Source organism: Abrus precatorius, unplaced genomic scaffold (genome assembly GCF_003935025.1).
Source record: "Abrus precatorius isolate BTA unplaced genomic scaffold, Abrus_2018 Scaffold10, whole genome shotgun sequence".
Taxonomy (NCBI): Eukaryota; Viridiplantae; Streptophyta; class Magnoliopsida; order Fabales; family Fabaceae; genus Abrus; species Abrus precatorius.
Window position 1 is genome coordinate 34573470 of NW_020874292.1, and position 18768 is coordinate 34592237.

The following is an 18768-nucleotide window of genomic DNA, read 5'->3' on the forward strand; positions in this document are numbered from 1 at the left end:
TTAACGAACATCTACAAGTGATCATGCATTCAAAATTTCAAACTAAATAGACTTTAATACAATATTAGAAAAATTAAGTCTAACTCGTCCCAAAAGCTAATTTATAAGAGGCTTGTCTAAACCTTATAAAGAATATTTTGGTCATATTCTTAGCCGATGTAAGACATCTTAACAAAAACTAATCATCCACATAAATACATCACAAAGGTTTTATTTTATTGGCATATACCTTATGATGGTGGTAGTGAGATAAAATAATCAACAATCCATTTTCAGAATATGGTAATGACAATAAAACCAACTTTTAGATATATCCCACCTCAAACTTCACTGATCCAAGATCAAGGTTCTGCTTCACTTCTTTAAGAACATCAGGCTCTGCATTGAATTAAAGGTCACATATAATTCCCAAGTTCATTAAGGAAACTCCTAGAAAAATTTTTGAACCAAAAACAATTCCAAATTATATGTATCCACAAACTAGAGAAGGAAAAACTGCAAAAGACAGTAGATAATACAGAGAGATGAAAAGATATGCACAAAAAGAAACAGCATTGTATTTCACATAGTTTGCAAATACAATAAAAGACCAGACCAGGTCACACCCAATTATTTGGAATAACCATACCTTATGACACTACATTAAGGTCCAAGATATGGGTTTCCTTATTCCAGTTATCTTATCCAGAAAGTAGACATGTTAGGAAAGTATGTCAGTGAGAGCATCAAGACTTGAATACAAAATCCTACTTGGTTTTAGTTACATATGATATGAGGAGATTTGAAGCAATATTTATACAACCAAAGAATTAATACTTAACAGATACAGATTCCTCTTGAGAAATAGAGATTAGAGGAATTGAAGGCCCAAACACAAGGCAGGATTGGTTCGTGCAAAAGAACCATTACTTGGAGGCTGTAGTTGGGGTACCCTCACAAATAGGATTTGATGGGATTAGTCTGATACCCACTTTTCTTGAGGATATCAGTACTCAAGATTAGTTGCCAAATATTTATTGCTTGTTTTTGTTAATCATAATTAATGAAATTCATAAACATTTATCTAAGACTACCAATAAACAAATGTTTCAAAACTCATCCTGGACTACTACATAATGTCAGAGTTAATTTAATTATACATTAAGCCTCATTAATAATTAGATAAAGACTGAGCTTACCAACTGCAATTGGCTCTGTTGATACCGAAATTGATTGGCCCTCTACTCCGTCCTCTCTTACAGGAGTATAGATGGCCACCAACCTATAGCCAACATCATCAACATTTGCTTCATACATCCTGCCTGTTTCCCCTGTTAATCATTAAAAAAAAATGTGAGTTGGATTAATGAGGATATAGTTCTAGGGCTGGAAAATGCATAGAAAATTACACGTACATATATATCTGTGCAACAGATTATTTTGAAAAAATAATGAACAAGTTAAACAATTAATAGCTATCAGGAACAACCACCCTATTATCATTGATTGTTTTGCTCCATGTTGTAATGGATTAATTCAAGTAACAAAGAATGCAAATGCAACTAGGGACTGTAAAGACATACACCAAACCAATATTTATCTATCTAAATATACATGCATGCATGCACACATGTAAGTGAAGAGAAAAGTCATCAGTTTAATCAAGCTTTTAGGTCATTCATGCACCCACTTAGAAAAAAAACAACAGGTCAAAACAAAAGGACAACATAAAATCTCAAAATATGCTATACAGTCCCTATGGCGGATGTATTAAAATTCAATCACAGTATTTCTCAACATCTTTAACATGAAACAGATATCAGTTTTAAGTAAGCTTAAGGAATTAGCATACCTGGTATAGAGATCAGGTCAGGACTTCCAACCATTGATCTAAGCCACTGGACTCTACTTTTGCCTTCTTTCCCACCACTATAAATGCCACGAACAGCATAGAGATTGGTATGAAATCCCCTTCCCTCAATCTCCAGCTTGTGTATTCTAGGAATCCCTAAAAAAGCACACATAATACTTACACAAAGGCAGAAAGCAGGAAAAAAAATGTATGGAAGCATGAATCACAAAAGAAATGGCAATAATGTTTAAAACACTATTTTCTTCATTACATAGTAAAAAAAACTGCATCTACTTCAGTGGAAAATGATAGGAAGTAGGGATGGCAATGGGTAGGGTATGGGTAGGGTACTACAGTACTCATCCCCATACCCGCGTTTTAAAAAAATACCCGTACTCGGCCCCATACCCGCATGGGTATGAACATTAATCCCTGTACCCGTACCCTCTGGGTACCCGCATACCCGTCTTGTACCATTACCCGCGCTTGTTTAAGAAAAAAATATTTATAAAAAAAATATGTTTATATAACTTCACATAAGTAGCATAATAATACAAAAATTCAATATGTAGTTGCCGAACAAGGTACAAATATAGATAAAAAACAAATATTCAAAGATCATAAACATTAAATGTATCTTAATATAATAATTTTCTAAACTAAAATTCTTAAAAACAATAAACAAAACTAAACACACAAGTTATTTGTTAGTGATAATCCTATCTTGTGTGAGATTTGATTGTTGTTAATGTCAGAACGACAACGAAATAGATTTGTACAATAGTTGTCCCTTCGTGTGGGATCACTTAGTAACCTCTTGTGTGACGACATTAACAACTAACTCTAACGAATAACATTTCATAGTTTTATTAAATTTTAGCGAGACAGACATTGAGAATGAGAATAGAGTTAGAGTAGAAAAATTCAATACTAACAACAGAAAGTTGATACATAAAATATTTTTTTTAACTTTTGAATTTGAAATTGTAAGAAAAATAATAGATCTAATTAAAATAAAATAATATAATATATATATATATATATTAATACTAGTATTTTTTAATTCATATACTATATGAAAATATTTTATCAAAAATATAAATTTTTAAAAAATTATTTTAGTGAATTAAATATTTATAATGTATATAAATTTAAAAAAAAAATTTGAATAAAAGATAAATAGTTACAATAAAATTTTATAATTAATTTTTTATTTTATATCTTTTCAAAAACTTCTTTGAATATGAATAAATAGTAAGAATAATATTATTTAAATTCAATAGATTATAGTTGTGTTTGTAATACATATGTTACATAGAAAAATATTATTTTAAATTAAAATATAAAAATAAAATTTAAATATTATTAATAAATAATAAATTTACGGTAATAGTAGGTGATTGTAAAATTTATAAAATATTTATAATATATTTATTATTTATCATTCACTTTATGATTTAAACATCAATATGATTTTATTAACAAAAATATTTGTGTAAAAAATATTTTATGTGTGTCATATATAAATAATATTTTAAAAAAAGTCAATCTTATATTAACTATGTAATAATTAAATTGTGTTAGCCTAATTAAATGATATAAAATACTAAATAAATTTTTCTATTAAAAATATAAACTAAAATAAATTTTTTAGTTTACTTTATTATTAAATATATTTTTATATTAATCTTATATAACTTTACATAAGTAATATAATAATACAAAAATTCAATACATAATTGTAGAATAAAGTTCAAGCATATATATATATATATATATATATATATATATATATATATATACGGGTATGGGATGGGGTGGGTACTTAGATACTCATACCCGCACCCATCCCCATTAAAATTTACGGGTTTTTACCCACACCAATACCCGTATAGCGGGTAAATACCCTACCCATTGTGGGTAAATTTTGCGAGTGCCCATCGGGTACTTTACTCATTGTCATCCCTAATAGGAAGAGGAATCATATGGCTGAGGATAGTCAATCCAATTTCAGTTTTCCAATAGCAAAATCATTGTATATTACCTTTGAGAAAGGGAAACAAGTATTTAAATGACAGCAACTTGAATGCCCATGAAGTATTCATTATCAGCCTGTGATTGCAATCATCCATTGACACCATAAAAAGATAAAACAAATTCTACGATCACTTCATAAATGTTCGAAACCAGGCATGAGGTTGATTGCCATTTTCTTATTGAAAAACTATAACAGAAACTGATTTTCACATCATGCGTAAACTGGAAAACTGCTGGTTGACATGTTCACTAAAGCTGTTGGTTGTAATTAGGTTAGTTATATTTTTAACAATCTGGGCATTGTATGCTGGAGAGAGTGCTATAATAGAGTTATATTGAGTTTTATTTGGACAGGGCTGCATTCATTCTACATTTGTATCCCATTCTCTCTATTATTCTCTCAACACAAAAGACTGTTGTTCAAAACATGTCAAGAAGACCTAGCTAAACAGGCAGAGTAAAAAGGCATGTTCTTTTGAGTTGAAAATGCAAAGAGGAGAGAAACTGTAAAGCAAGAATGCTTAAGTAAAAAAAGCAATTACCTGGCAATACAGGTGTGGTCTCAACGCACACAGCCTCTCCTGACCTTCCAAACACATCAGTTACGACACATTCACATTTCAATCGACGACCAATATCCTCTAGCCGCACCTTATAGGAGCAAGAACTCTGATTGGGTAATGGATCATATGAAAAACTGTCTCCCACTTCTGATGAACAAAACCTGCAATGATGTTGATGTGATACAAATAAATCAGCTTTGATTAGAAAAATTGCCGAGTTTGCAACAGCATTGTCTGATAATAAAAGTGAATCACCTCAAATATAATTATTACTTTTAGATGTATTAAACCATTCCAGGCCATTGCCTAGAAGCTTAAGCTTTTTGGGAGAGTTGACCATTGACATGGGATGGGGTCTCTATATAACATGGACAAAAGTGTGATCCGTGATGCCCCCACATTCTTCTAATTTATAAGATATTGAATACAAGGTGAAGAGGGCATGTGTCATACACAATTCAAACCCAAAGCACTCTTGGATAAGGGAACATGTTAGAGAAATAAAATAATTCCAGAGCCATCACTTCACTTAACAGCTTAATCTTTCAAAACACCCAAGTTTTTGACATCTAATATAGTATGGCATAGAAAATGCAATATATAACAACACATCTTAGCATGAGATAACAAGTTTTGAAACCCAATAGATATGTTCGCATGAAGTAAAGTATATATAGAACTCTTCCATTGGACCTAAAGAATGGCAAATGGGGATGTGGAGTATCAATACTTTGCAAGGTAAGAAATATGGAACAGGATAACCATGACACTTGTTGAGAACTCACATTGACTATGGATAAGGCCAAGATAAGGCCAAAATAGAGCTTATAAAGGCTTGGCTATCCTCACCTCATAAGCCAGTTTTGGAGATTATTTTTTACACCACCTTTTTCGATATTCGGGCGCCACCCCCCTTAATTATCACTTCAAGCATTTAAAAACTATTCATATTATGTTGTGTTTCATTTTTTAAAGTATTTTCATTCCGACAGCTATATTTGCTGTAGCAGCTACTCAAAGATCTGCTATACTGGTATAGCATTTTTAAGGTTGGCACCTCTGCACTGTCATTCATAATTAATTATTATTGTAAATGAATCTCCCCTGGCAAATAAAAATCAAGTTTGTTCAATGAGACAAGTATTACTATGCTGCATAGATATGGTGTACATTGCCATACCATTGGTATCTTATATCTTTCATGTACTTGCTCCAAACAAGTTGTTGAGCCTCACTATTTGGAATGACTTCAACAGCTGTAAGTATGTCACCTTCAACTGCCTTTCCTGTCAAAGCAAGCATCTCCACATTCGGAAGCTCTACAGAACAAAGCAGAAACCACATTTACTTTCCAAGAACAACTTTAAAATCTTCAAGGACAAAGGTGATTTACTGTTTAAAAAAAAAGTGCAACAAAACAAAGTACAGGGTTTCACAAACATGAGACATGGTTACCTGGGAAAACAACGTCAGTTGGATCAGATAACCTAAGTTCTCCCACAACAGAATCTGAACGAACTGGTGTATATCTGGGTGGGGGGAAGAAAGTGTTAATATCAAAAGGATATAAAGGATGAAAGATAACTTAACTGTTTATCTTGTTGAAATTATAGGGTTTAGGTAGGAGAAAAAGATACAAAGGATTGTCTCAATAATACAATATTTAATTGATATGGGCATATAATGCTGATACAATACTAATCCAATAATTCTATTTATGCAACAATTAGGTCAAACACCAGTGTAATGATATTACCACAAGCCCAGTCTACTAGTAGAATAAGATGACGTTTGGAAGAACTTCTGTAGAGCTTATGAAAATAGCTTATGACTCAACTTTTTTTAACTAATGTATCAAAAAAGCACTTTTCGGTTTATTCTATTATTTTCATAAGACCAATTGAACCAGGAACCAGTCAAGTGTTTGGTCTATTAAACCTAAAAAAACCAACCAATTTCAAAATTCATGAGATTTGGCCAAGAACACCCATATGCATGAATATGGTCAGTTTATATTGGTTTAAAATTTAATTTTTCTTAAATTCTTAATATTTTATGTTAATTTGTTACTTAACATAATATACAATATTAAAAATCTATCCATAAATTTAATTATCATCAATTCAACCAAAATTGTTACTGAATCATGAATCAATACCTTTACCAGTTCAATAGTCGATCCATGTTAATGTATGTGTGGAATTCAGATTTCTTATTGTATAGTCCTTGTTATTCTGTTAGATGACAGCTGTCAGTGCAACTAATATTCTATTACACTAACTGAATTAGGTATAGCAGTTAGTCTTCTCTTTCTTCTATACTCAATAAATAACAGTCTTCTATCTGCATTTTATTTTGACTAGCATTTCAATAAATCAGATTTTACATTTTCTCTCAACTCCCTTTTCTTCTCTACATTTTCTTCTCATACATTCTAATAATTCAGTTCTTAAAAACATTGATCTAAACAAATTTATTCCATAAGCCTTAAAGTGATAAGACCTTAATGAATAAGAGCTTAACTAAGCAGCTTACCCAAACACTCTCAATCCTAATTAAATAAAGTAATATTAGAGAACAATCAACTATCGAATAACCTCTACAAATTTAAAGCAACAAAGACTGAAAAGATGAAAAACTAATTATCCTTTCACACTTTCAAGTCAAAGTTAAACAAATTAATGTTTAACACGACATATCATACACTATCTTCATGGTCAAACATGAAAAGCTAAAAATTTACGTAGAATAATTACCCAAACAACAATCGACAATTGTAATCTGAATCAATAACTTCATAGATTTTTGAATTTGCCCCACTAATCAGCTCAATGGTTCCCTCGTTATTTTCTCTATACCAGCTAAATAAGCTTTCTCCTTCATGTCCACCAAAATATTCACCTTTGCCAGAATAAATTCCCAAAGACAACACTTTCACCCGTACATTAGAAACTATCGGAGGAGCTGCAAATCATTAAAGAAGTCAGACAATTAATGTGCTAAATACTACCCGTGTTGGATGTCAGTAATTAAAAAAAATGACAATCTAAAACTCAGTTATGCTCATCATGTGCCCAAATGCACACAGATTACAGTGGCACATCCTACAAATAGAGGTATAGATGCTGCACACAGCATCCACATCAGAGTAATTTTCAAACCATGTGAAAAAGAGCTATCATTAGGGATAGTGAATAATGAACTTCAGCTAAGAACTGCAGTGATACCAGGGGAAACTGGGGTACTGGAAATTGCAATCAATGGGTCACCACATTTTCCATCTGCACGGGTCGGCACCCAATACAAAGCCAAATAATCCCTAACATCTTTAAGTGATGGTTTATACATCCTGCCGTGTTAAGGAAAATAATCAGAAAATCCTCAACATCAGGTACATTTTCTCATCAAAATCACAATACAATGTGTCAATACTTACAGCTCTGTCCCACATATTACAACATCAGAAGCATTAGATATATCTAGTAGTGCAGATCCTTCAAGCTTACTCTTTGTCTGATACCAAATATACTCTCCAACCCCTTCATGTCCACCAAAATATTTTTTCTGTGGCATAAGCTCTATGTCTTCGCAGCAGTCGGGAATTACAAGGTCCATTCCCTTAGGATCCGCTGTGCACAGGAGATCAAGAAATTACATTAGGGATGCATAACACAAGGCTTATATCTCATTAACAAACTGTTGAAAGAGACAAATTAGAGGCATTACAAGAAACTGTGCATTAAATTGAAGAAAAGACAATACTTACAGGGTGTGATGACATAAAAGTAAAGGACCCGGGAGCACAAAGACAAATGTTCTATGTTTCATTTTAAAAATGGTCATGCGACAGCATCAAAGAAAGAATGAAGTACCAGGCAAAACGCATAAGTTTTGCTACTTACTAAGCTGAGGGACAACTTTTTGTCCTATGCACAACAATAATAAAAAGACAGGAACATCTGACCACTTCCTCCCTATTGATCCCCCCACCCTCCCCTCTGATCAAAACAGCTGCATAGCAACTACCAAGCTGATAGATAACCTCATAGTTTGGTAGAGGTATAACTAGTGTTAAGAGAGTTAGTTAGTGGCTGATATTTGATAGCTGGTTGGCTGAAACAGAAGAATTATGGCAGATTGCTAATAAATAAGAAGAGGGGTTGAGAGAGGGGGGATCATGTCATTTAAGAGGAAATTGGAACCTTTGGGCATTGGGTGGAGCAGACCCTCAACGTTCTGCAGCATTCAAACTTTGTAATTGAGGTATATGATATCCCTATACCATTCTAATTAGATACCAGGTTCCTATCACTATCAATTGGTATTAGATGTAATACAAATTCAAGATGGTGTCAAAAGACTCAAAACCTATTATAGATGTGATATTGAACCACACTCAACCATCCGAAGATGAACTTGACTCCATGGATTTCCCAGTACAATGAACTTGGCCCTGTGAAATTCAGAAAACAATCCACCTGACCCGCAACATTCCCAATGCAATGTACCTGACTCAGCACCTTTTCTGGTGTAATAATATAAAAAAATTAGTCATATAATCTCCATGCTCTAGATGCCCAATCTTAGGCATGAGGGAGATGTATTGAGATCTCGCATCAAACCATAGATATGTCCATTGTAGAATTCATGTGTTTGGGAAATCCTCACTGACTAAGGATGAGTTTGGCCCATCTAATATTCAAGAGATGTTTTCCTCAAGAAATAATCAACACGTTCATTGTCTATAAAGACAATTTTTCAATACACTAAATCTAGTAAAGGTACCCTTCAGCTGAATGGCAATAGATGACTAGTAGAGCAACCAACCAGTGGGAAACACAGTTGCCAAAAATATGGATCAGATATGGTTAGTAAATCCATAGGTATACACAATCAAGGACCTCTCTTTTAGTTCTAGAAGATATCACATTGAAAAGGAGAGAAAAGAGAATAATTTACAGGAAACAGTGTGATATTAATTATATAGAGTACAAACAAAATATTTACTGGACTATAGTATAGTAATAGATATAAAGATCCTAACTGCTTTAGTCAAATGTTTTGATTATTTCTTTACAATGATCGTTCAAGCAAGAATTACATTGATTCCAACACAAACAAAAGGTAGGCAAAAATGAAACCCATTTCAAAATTTCCTAACATTATCAGTGTGCAAGCAAGTTGGATGGTTAAAATGGAAAAAGGTATTAAAACTTTTTTGTGACAGCACAGCATCTATCAAGTGAAAATAAAATTTTTTCATACTGCAACATGATCGGTTATCTCATATGGTAGTAAATGTTAGGTCTCAAAAGAATAACACAAGAAAAAAGTGAGAATATTAAGATGAATGAATGATCGCACGAGAAATAACAAAATAAAAAATGATAATTTACATGAGAATATTAGAATAACACCTATAATGAAAAATATAATTAAAAATCATTTAAGATAGTTTGATGACGTGCAAAAAAAGCTTTTGAAAATACAAGTGAGAAGAATGAATTACATGACTTTGAATTCGATAAAAAGAAGAAGAAGAAGACACAGAATTTTAGATGCAGCTATTACATAAACTTTTTGATAATCAAATTTTTAAAAATATGGTTTTTGAATATCCTCAATAACATCGTGTGCTCCATGTAGCTTACTTCACCTAATAGAATAAAGCTTGTTTGTTGTTGTTGCATTAGTGTGAAAGCACCAACCAAGGCTCATTTTCCAAACCATTAACTTTTAACAAGTTAAAACATATGAACATTTGGTAGCAGTGATTAAATGACACTGATAAAACTGGTTGTATCTTAGATTCCACCAAAAAATTCAGGCCATTTTTTTTCAATTTTAGCTATAAATAAAATATATAATCTGTCCAATTTAACAATTAAAGCAATTATACCTGGAGAAATCCGATCAGATACAATGCTCTTTGGGCTGCCTTTAAGTCCATCCTTGCGCACAGGGGTATAGACTATTTCAATGGATGCACCAATATCCTCAAGCGTCAACTCCAAAAAATCTGCTAAGCATAAGTATTAAGCATTTACATCTGCCACTATAAATAAATAACAACAATATGATAAAAAAAACAATACAAAATTCACCATTGCTGCTTATTTTCTCTCGCACACCATTGTCTTTTACCCTAAACCACTCATGGGTACAACCTCCTTGCTCTCTAAAAGGCAAGCAACAATTTTCCATGTCAGCAGAAATAACCATATGGATAAAATGAAAGTCCTACAAGTAAAGACATGAAGTTATATGCGGCAGATAACAAAAGCCTCACCCTCCACTATACTCAAAATTAAAGTTCAACCGCTGCCCTTCTATCATTGATCCAAGAAATTCCAGAGAACGACAAGTTGGGGGACCTAAATTTGCAAAATAAAGCAACTGTCATTAAAATTGTCTAGCCTTGAAAAAAAAAAGGCGTCAAGAGCACACTAAGAAAATAAGAAATGACAAACACCAGATATTATAGGTCCAATTTGTTGAGACAGAAGCATGGGTCCACGAGCCCAATCATTTCGAACAGGTTCACATGAAACAGAAATAAAGAAGCCAATGTCATCAATTGAGGGCACATATGATTCAGTAGTGGCACCCATAATTTCATTTTTCGTGCCATCAGAACTGGTCTGCATAGAGCCATGAAATAATAAGTTAAGAAACCAAATATAATAGTAGCATCAAGACTTTAGTAAAAGAAACAATACATCCAATAAAACAAGTCAAACGACTAATAGAAAGCAAATTAAAGGAGAAACCAAGAATTTAAAGTGCAAAATCAAAAGAAAGGGAGGGTAGGAAAAGGTTAGTACTAGAAATAATCTTTCTAAACTGTGTTTTAAAACCATCAACTAAGGGTATGTTTGAGATAGTTGTGACGGTTCCTTTTTTTTTTTTTTTTCAAATACAAAATTCACAACAAAACATGTTTTGACTAAAATGGAGTTTGAACTCAAATTCAAAACAATTTTCCTTAGTTTTTAAAACAAGAAAGAAAAAAAAGGATTTTTTATTTTTAGCTATTACCAAAATTTCAACTATCATATCTCTTAAAATACAATTACCATCAACATTGTCTTTGTCATTGTCACCACCAATTAACTCACTATACAATCAGCACCTACTACCACTAGCCAATGATTATTTTCACCACCACTACCACATTCATCACAACATTTATTGCACCATCACCACCACAATAGTCACCATGGCAACCATCACCATCACAACACTCATTACTATTGCTCTCACCACCATTAACAATGTCACCTTTACGACAATCATCATTCATACTGCTACTATTGCCGCTGATGTGGGCCCAACCAGTACCTTTGTCAAGTCATAAACACTATCATTCACATAGTCACTATCAACCATCATGCTTGTTACTACTGTAAAATGTCTCAATGGCTAAAAATAAAGACAAGATACTTGTTATAAGGCATAGAGGTAGCCCTTCTCTCCTCTAGGATTTTGTCATCTCCCCTCCTTGTGAAAGAGTTAGTCTTTGTGCCACCACACATCTATAAGATCGACCGATTACTCCTTTGATATTAGAACATCTAAATACAGAATTTTGGATTCTAATTTTCTTTTGAATATTTATTAATTGTTTTCATGATTATGTTTGGTTTTATATTTCCAATAGTATGAGAACTTAAATCTACAGCCAAGAAATAAAGTGGATCTTATTATGTAATTTGGTTTTGAAACCTTTTTCTCTTAATGAATGTCTATCTGTTTTATTAATTGAGTTCACCTTGTTAAGTTAATTTCATTAGCAAGAACTGATCGGTCTTAATAATTTTTAACTAACTAAGAGACAATCATAACATTATCCAATCAATGGATGAATAAAGCAAATCGAATCTAGGATTTTAGGATCAATTAAGATTCTAATTTTTTAATTAGTTATCGAATTAACAAATTCATTGAATCTTTATGTTTTTCTCAATTAATTGTCTTCCATGATCATTAGTGATAACAATATAAAAAAATAATAGTATTATTATGTAACAATTGGACTATAATAGGATTAGAAAGAGTAATTAGTAATTAATTGAAACAGCACTCATAAGAAAATTGGAGATAAAATTAATGAATTTATAAGTGAACCCAAAATCCCAAGGCTTTCTAAAATTGGTTTCTACTGTGGTGTTTGTTTGTGTCGCTATTCTTTTATTTTCCATTCATCTTTCTAATTTTAATTCCCTTCATTATAAACTTCAATCCAACAACCATTTTGTTAGTCCCAATAATCGCAGATTTAAAAGACTTCATGCATGTTGAAATGGTTTCTATGGAATGATACTAAGTTTTAAATACTTTTTACTACTTCCAACAAATATTCTTGTCTACAAGTAAAACCCTACAACAATGTCATACCAAGAAGAAATGAATTCCAAACATAAGGATGTGCAAACTAAAACATTAGACTTTAACCATTCAGAATTAAAACTTAAATTCAATTAAAAAAACATTGACAACAAAATTAGTTGAGATTATAAGTACCCTAAGCCAGCAGTAAATTGAATCTCCCTCTTCACCACCCCAATACTTTTTTTCAATTTGTAACATTGTTCCTTCAACAGCATTTCCAACTATGTGTAAAGAAAGCAATCTCGGGCTTCCTGATTACCAAGAAACAACCTCACAATGAGAATCAAAATACATGGGCATGGCCCATTGAATGCAATAAATAAATCAAAAGTGAAGTAAAAGGCATCAGTAAATCCTATGACCAAAAAAGGGAAGCAATCTAATCGCTTATGTGCCATACAGAATGGATGAGATCATTTGACGGAATTGGAGGGATGAAGCTATCTTAGTCTTATTTAAAATTATTTAATAATTTACAACTTCAAGGTTTGAGGAAAAAGCCCCATGTGATTAATCAGGCAACACAAGTATATGTCTATGTTATGTACAGTATTAATTACAGCACGAGTATTGCCTAAATTAGACTTAGTGAGCACTAATGGCCTATAAGTCAGTAATAGCAAATACTACACATACATGTACCTAATTTAACAATTTTACTATTATGCACTTTCCTTATGTAGGGTATGGTTCTAGTCTCTCAAAGATGTACTTTACTATTATGCACTTTACTACATGTTCCCACCCAAGATGTACAGATTAAAGTTCGTCTCTCCTTAGGCTCTAAACACCACATTGAAAGAGAAAAAAATGAGAGAACATGTGAATAAATCTGTGTTTCAACCACACAATATATTGATAATAGCAATAATTACAGAATATTAAGTTACCTAAGTAAAATAATTACAAAGATAAACTTGTCTTATTACTATAATTACATATATTAAACAATAAACACTCTCTATACAAGAGAGTTTGATTTTTGTAGGGTGTTATCAAATATAAAAAATCATTCACTTCAAGAATCAATCCTATAATTTCTACAGTACAAATGTCTAATTCTAAGCATGAACAGATGTGTTAAGATCCTACATCACAACAGATATAACCAAAGGGCTTATAAAGATTGATGTAATACTCATCTTATGAGTTAACTTTTGAAATTAAACTGTATAAAGTTCAAGGCGACTAGTGATGGAGGTGACAAATGCATCATAACCATCAAGAATCACATCAATACGTATGGGAGGACAAAATCACCAGCAAAAAACCGAGTAGATGATGCCTTTGATAAAAACAAGAATCGAAACATAGAATGTGTCTTTCTTCATGTTATGGAGCTTAAATCATAATTGACGAACTTTCACAGAAATGTGAGTTGAAGAAATCACAAATCTCATCCTAGAGTAACCATGCTTGAGGGAATCCAACAACTCTGGTGAGAATAGATTCAAAAGAAGAGAGGAGACAAGAAAAAAATTGGTCACATGATTCCCGCAGTGGAATGTGGATAACTTACATTGCATCCACAATGTTACAATATTCTTTGCTGAGAAACATGTGTGGAATTTATGAATTAACTACTTAACAATGAGCCTTGATTATAGCTTCCACCTAATATTTCCAGAGAAGGAAGATTTTCTCATCAAGATGTACTAAGATGGTTTGTGAAAAAGTAACCAGGGTAGTTGCAAATGGTGGACAACCATTGTTAGTGGCATTGCATAGAATGTTCTAAGCAGTCATGGATCAAGCTATATATACCATGTTGAAGTTCTACAAACTCAGATAAAGACAGCAAGAGTAAAAGAAAGTTGAGAGGATCTGAGTGTCCATTATTATTAAAAATGATACAATTGTGTCACTAGATAGAGTTTGTTAGGTCTAAGCTAACTGATTATATGATTCTGTTACAAGACAGTTGTTAGTTAGAATTAAAGTACCACACTGCACTCTAACATCTAGACTAGTTTTTTTTGTTTTTTTTTTTTAACTTAAAGATTCTTGATCGGCCAATTTTTGTACATCTCTCAATATATACTTCTAGGGTCAAAAACTTCTAGTAAACATGTCATTTATGTGAATACACACACAGGTGCACATGCACACAAATATATATAGAAATAAACCAAATTCATATTCATATTATTTTTCCACATATGGAATGTATTACCAGGGCGAACACGTTCCTGGCCCATGCAAATTTTTAGGTCACCTACAACACCATCATCACGTACTGGAGTACACTGGAATGATATGAATTTCCCAATGGCTTCTTTGGTAATACGATATTGCAATCCTGAAACCTCTGGTATCAAAGAACCTGAATCACCTTCACCCTGTACAAACCCAAAACATATTATAACATAAATCTTCTACTTGAAGGATAACAATAACAAATAGGAATACTTTTCTATTTATTTCCAGTAGGTCAAATCTATACCTATTTTACAACCCTACCTATTTCCATAAGATTTTCTAGTAGGTAATCCATTTTTTTTCCATTAATTGCAACAAAAGCAAGGGCAAAAACGCATGAAGTAAAAGGCATGAAACAAGTAGGTCTATGCAACTAGTATATTAACAAGCTTTCACTTTATCATAATACTTAATTTTAAAAATTTGTCACATAAGATAGCCTACCCCTTTCCCCAAAAATTTACACGGAAGGGAAGATGGAGTATACAAATGGACATATCCACCAAGCATTCTGAAGGTTTTCCTACAGGCAAACTTGCACAATGGAAAACATGGTCCATACCATATTTTTCAATCCTAGACAAAAACTTTGCAATTGAACCCAAGATTGCTATAATGAGATAGGAGATAACACAAAAGCCACTATAGTGAAGCCTTTAAATACAAGTTAAATAAAATAATGTCATGATGTTCTATCATAAACCGCTATCCTTTGTAACAGTTTCGCCTTTAGTTTTCCCTCAAAGTCTAGCAACTAAGTTAAGCTTTATTTCATTTACCCTCCTTGCTAGAGCTTCTATAGATTTTTTTGACATGTCAAAAACACGTTTTACACCCCCCCCCCCGCTTTTTTTTTCCAATTACATTCATTTCTAATATCTTCTCTAGTTATGTCCACTCCATCAATGCAACATTCTCCTCTCTACCACATTAACATGAAATCAAGAGTCAATTTTCATTAACATTATCAACATACCTCATGCAAATTATCTCACCTAACTAACTCACTAATGAATAACTTATTGTAACTACTATTGGTGTTACCTAATTTATTCATCATTGTCCACTTTCCTAGTTTGATATCACAAATGCATTCCTTCATTCTGAACTCACAGAAAAGGTTTAGATGGAGCAACTTTGTAGATTTGTTGCTCAAAGGGAGTCCTGAAGACTAGTTCATCATCAATAAAATATCTGTGTACAACCTAAAATGATCTCCTAGGGCATGTTTCAACAGGATCAACACAGTAATCCAACAGATTGGTATGATTCAAGTGAGGTTGACCACCCAATTTTCTATTGTTGTTGAATCACATGACTCAGTTACTTGGTTATATATGTTGACAATATTGTCATTACAATTAGCAACCATGACAGTGTTCAATATATTATTTATTATGGTTTTCTTATAAGTTTGAGATCAAATAATTTTTTTTATATTATTTCATGTCAATTGAATAAACACAATGTTCAATTATATTAGATGATATTTACATAATATGATGTTATCCATACAATAGATGCCCGCTACTAATTGAAATGGGGACAAATACGAGAACCACTTATTATCCCTACTCTGCCACATCATCATCCCTACCCCAATTATAGTGTTCCATAACACCCAAAACATTGGCATAGATCATCATTTTATGAAGGAGGTTTTATCACAAAAACAAATAGAATGCTTTGTTACTAATTCTAATTAGGCCAAAAGCCAATCAAGGAAGTCACTAGCTAATTACTATTGACCTTTCAGGCACATTTTGCAATGCATTTACATCGTCGCTATGATACAAATGAGATTCCCACAGCCTTTATTAAATATAAGTACATACCTCATGAATATACCAATTGTATATACTTTTCCCTTCATGACCTCCAACGTATCCATATGATGCCGTCAATATTCCACCTTCACTATAATCTCCAATGATAGATAAGAAATTCAAGCTCGGGGGAAGAGCTGTAGAAAAAGCAAAATGTTGTTACGTTGAACTTAATATAGTTGCAAATTTGAGAGGGAAAAAAGATGAATTTGACAGAAAATTCAGTTTTGGTAGATTACGGGATTGATATTCTTGATACCATATGACAGAACAAGAACAAAGGGAAGTGAGAAGAAACAAGTACACCTACTCTCAACTGCTTTATCAGATATCACAAATGCTGGTTCACCAGAATCACCATCAGGAGTCATGGGTGTATATTTTGCCACAATGTACGAGCCCACAGCTCCAAGAGGTATGCGGAATGCCTGATAGGTCAAAATTGGAGCTAAATGATGAATAGGGCAAAAACTGGTGTCCTGTACTAGAAAAATGTGTAACTATATGAACACCACCCCCCCCCCCAAAAAAAAAAACCTACTTTAGCAATTTTGGAAGTACTTAATGGTTCAAGACTGTTTTCATCCAAAGTTGCCGAACATGTTTTATACCACTGAACTCTGCTAGATCCTTCAGTTCCTCCAGTTACAATACCAGTTGCAGTAACCTTGCTATTCTCTCGCAGTTCACCAATTATTTTGAGATTCATTACTTTAGGGGGTGCTGAAATTGAAACAGAATCATCATCACCACATTCAAATTGTCCATATAAATCAGCAGCATTTCATTTTTATAAGATCACAATTAAATGTTTCATTGTGTTATCAGAAGAATGGAAAGTACTAAACACATAAGTAACATAATATGCATATAATACATTTAGATTCTTCAAAGAATGAATGGTGTTGTATCAAATATGCATAAATTACTTTCAGAATTCTAAGTGTGAAAGGGGGAAACCATTTTTCTGAGATGGAAACAGAAAATTCCATAGGGGAAGATATAAAACTCAGGACAATCAGTATAATGCATGAAGAGAACAGAGAAAAAAAATATTGAAGACGAAGACCCCTTTTATAGATTATAATAAAAGGATTATGCATATAAATGCTGAAATCAAAGCAAGGTGAATAACTCTTCATCCTATCACAAAATAACAGTAACATTATACTATCCAGAGTCAGCAATGACACAAAATGAAGATGAGTGTCAACGAACTCTCAACAGCTTAAGTGGTTAGGCAGAAGCTCAAGATGGATTTATATATCCAATACACCCCCTCATGTAACAGCTACTACTGCTTGATATGTTGATAATCATAGGCTCATTGTAACTTGTACTGAAATTTAAAGGAGTCAACAAAACTTCTGACTACTATACACAGAGGCTTAAGTCAAAGGCCAAATCTTAAACCTTAAGTCATTAGACAGAGACCTAGGAATGGCTTTACACCTCTAAGAATGAGAAACTAGTACAACATGACAAAGAAATTAATACAAGCATTCCAATTTTATAAATATATCACAAGCCACAGCCAGTGCCATGTAAAAAATATTATCATCTGCTACTACAAATAATATTATACAATGGCGGTGACAGAGAAAACAGAAGAACTGAAGTACAGGAGACATTGCTTATAGTCGTCAAGGTACCTTTTCTCACAACAGGAGACAAAACTGACATTGATTTTCCTTCCTGACCTGAAAAATAAATCAATGAATGTTACAAAAAGACATGACAAGTAATTGGAAAGGATATATTGATTAAGTCAAGATGCTAAACCTTCGAAATTAATAGGTATGTATACAAAAGCTAAACAACAACCAACATCCTCTTTGGTCAAGGTGTACTCAGATGTACCAGCTGACACTAACAAAAAACCTCTGCACCATTTTGCCACAATGAAACAAGTGTAAAGAGT

The 18768-nt window shown here is 32.7% G+C and overlaps 1 protein-coding gene across 3 annotated transcripts in view; it reads right to left on the bottom strand.

Annotated features, from left to right (window-relative positions):
* The window catches only part of LOC113872611 (187-kDa microtubule-associated protein AIR9), a 32005-nt gene that overhangs the window by 1146 nt on the left and 12091 nt on the right, over window positions 1-18768 (bottom strand). For 2 of the 3 annotated variants that reach the window (XM_027510319.1, XM_027510302.1), the window contains exons 15-34: window positions 18630-18730; window positions 18500-18547; window positions 17389-17570; window positions 17158-17275; window positions 16857-16984; window positions 14996-15161; window positions 12955-13073; window positions 10904-11072; window positions 10721-10805; window positions 10536-10609; window positions 10331-10450; window positions 7868-8060; window positions 7659-7780; window positions 7188-7395; window positions 5887-5960; window positions 5612-5750; window positions 4411-4592; window positions 1832-1987; window positions 1179-1310; window positions 320-378 (exon numbers count right to left, since the gene is read on the bottom strand). In XM_027510319.1, coding sequence (XP_027366120.1) covers window positions 320-378; window positions 1179-1310; window positions 1832-1987; window positions 4411-4592; window positions 5612-5750; window positions 5887-5960; window positions 7188-7395; window positions 7659-7780; window positions 7868-8060; window positions 10331-10450; window positions 10536-10609; window positions 10721-10805; window positions 10904-11072; window positions 12955-13073; window positions 14996-15161; window positions 16857-16984; window positions 17158-17275; window positions 17389-17570; window positions 18500-18547; window positions 18630-18730 — 2575 coding nt within the window. Of the gene's footprint in view, window positions 1-319; window positions 379-1178; window positions 1311-1831; window positions 1988-4410; window positions 4593-5611; window positions 5751-5886; window positions 5961-7187; window positions 7396-7658; window positions 7781-7867; window positions 8061-10330; window positions 10451-10535; window positions 10610-10720; window positions 10806-10903; window positions 11073-12954; window positions 13074-14995; window positions 15162-16856; window positions 16985-17157; window positions 17276-17388; window positions 17571-18499; window positions 18548-18624; window positions 18731-18768 lie in introns of all 3 variants that reach the window. The other variant, XM_027510311.1, reaches the window with a different exon arrangement.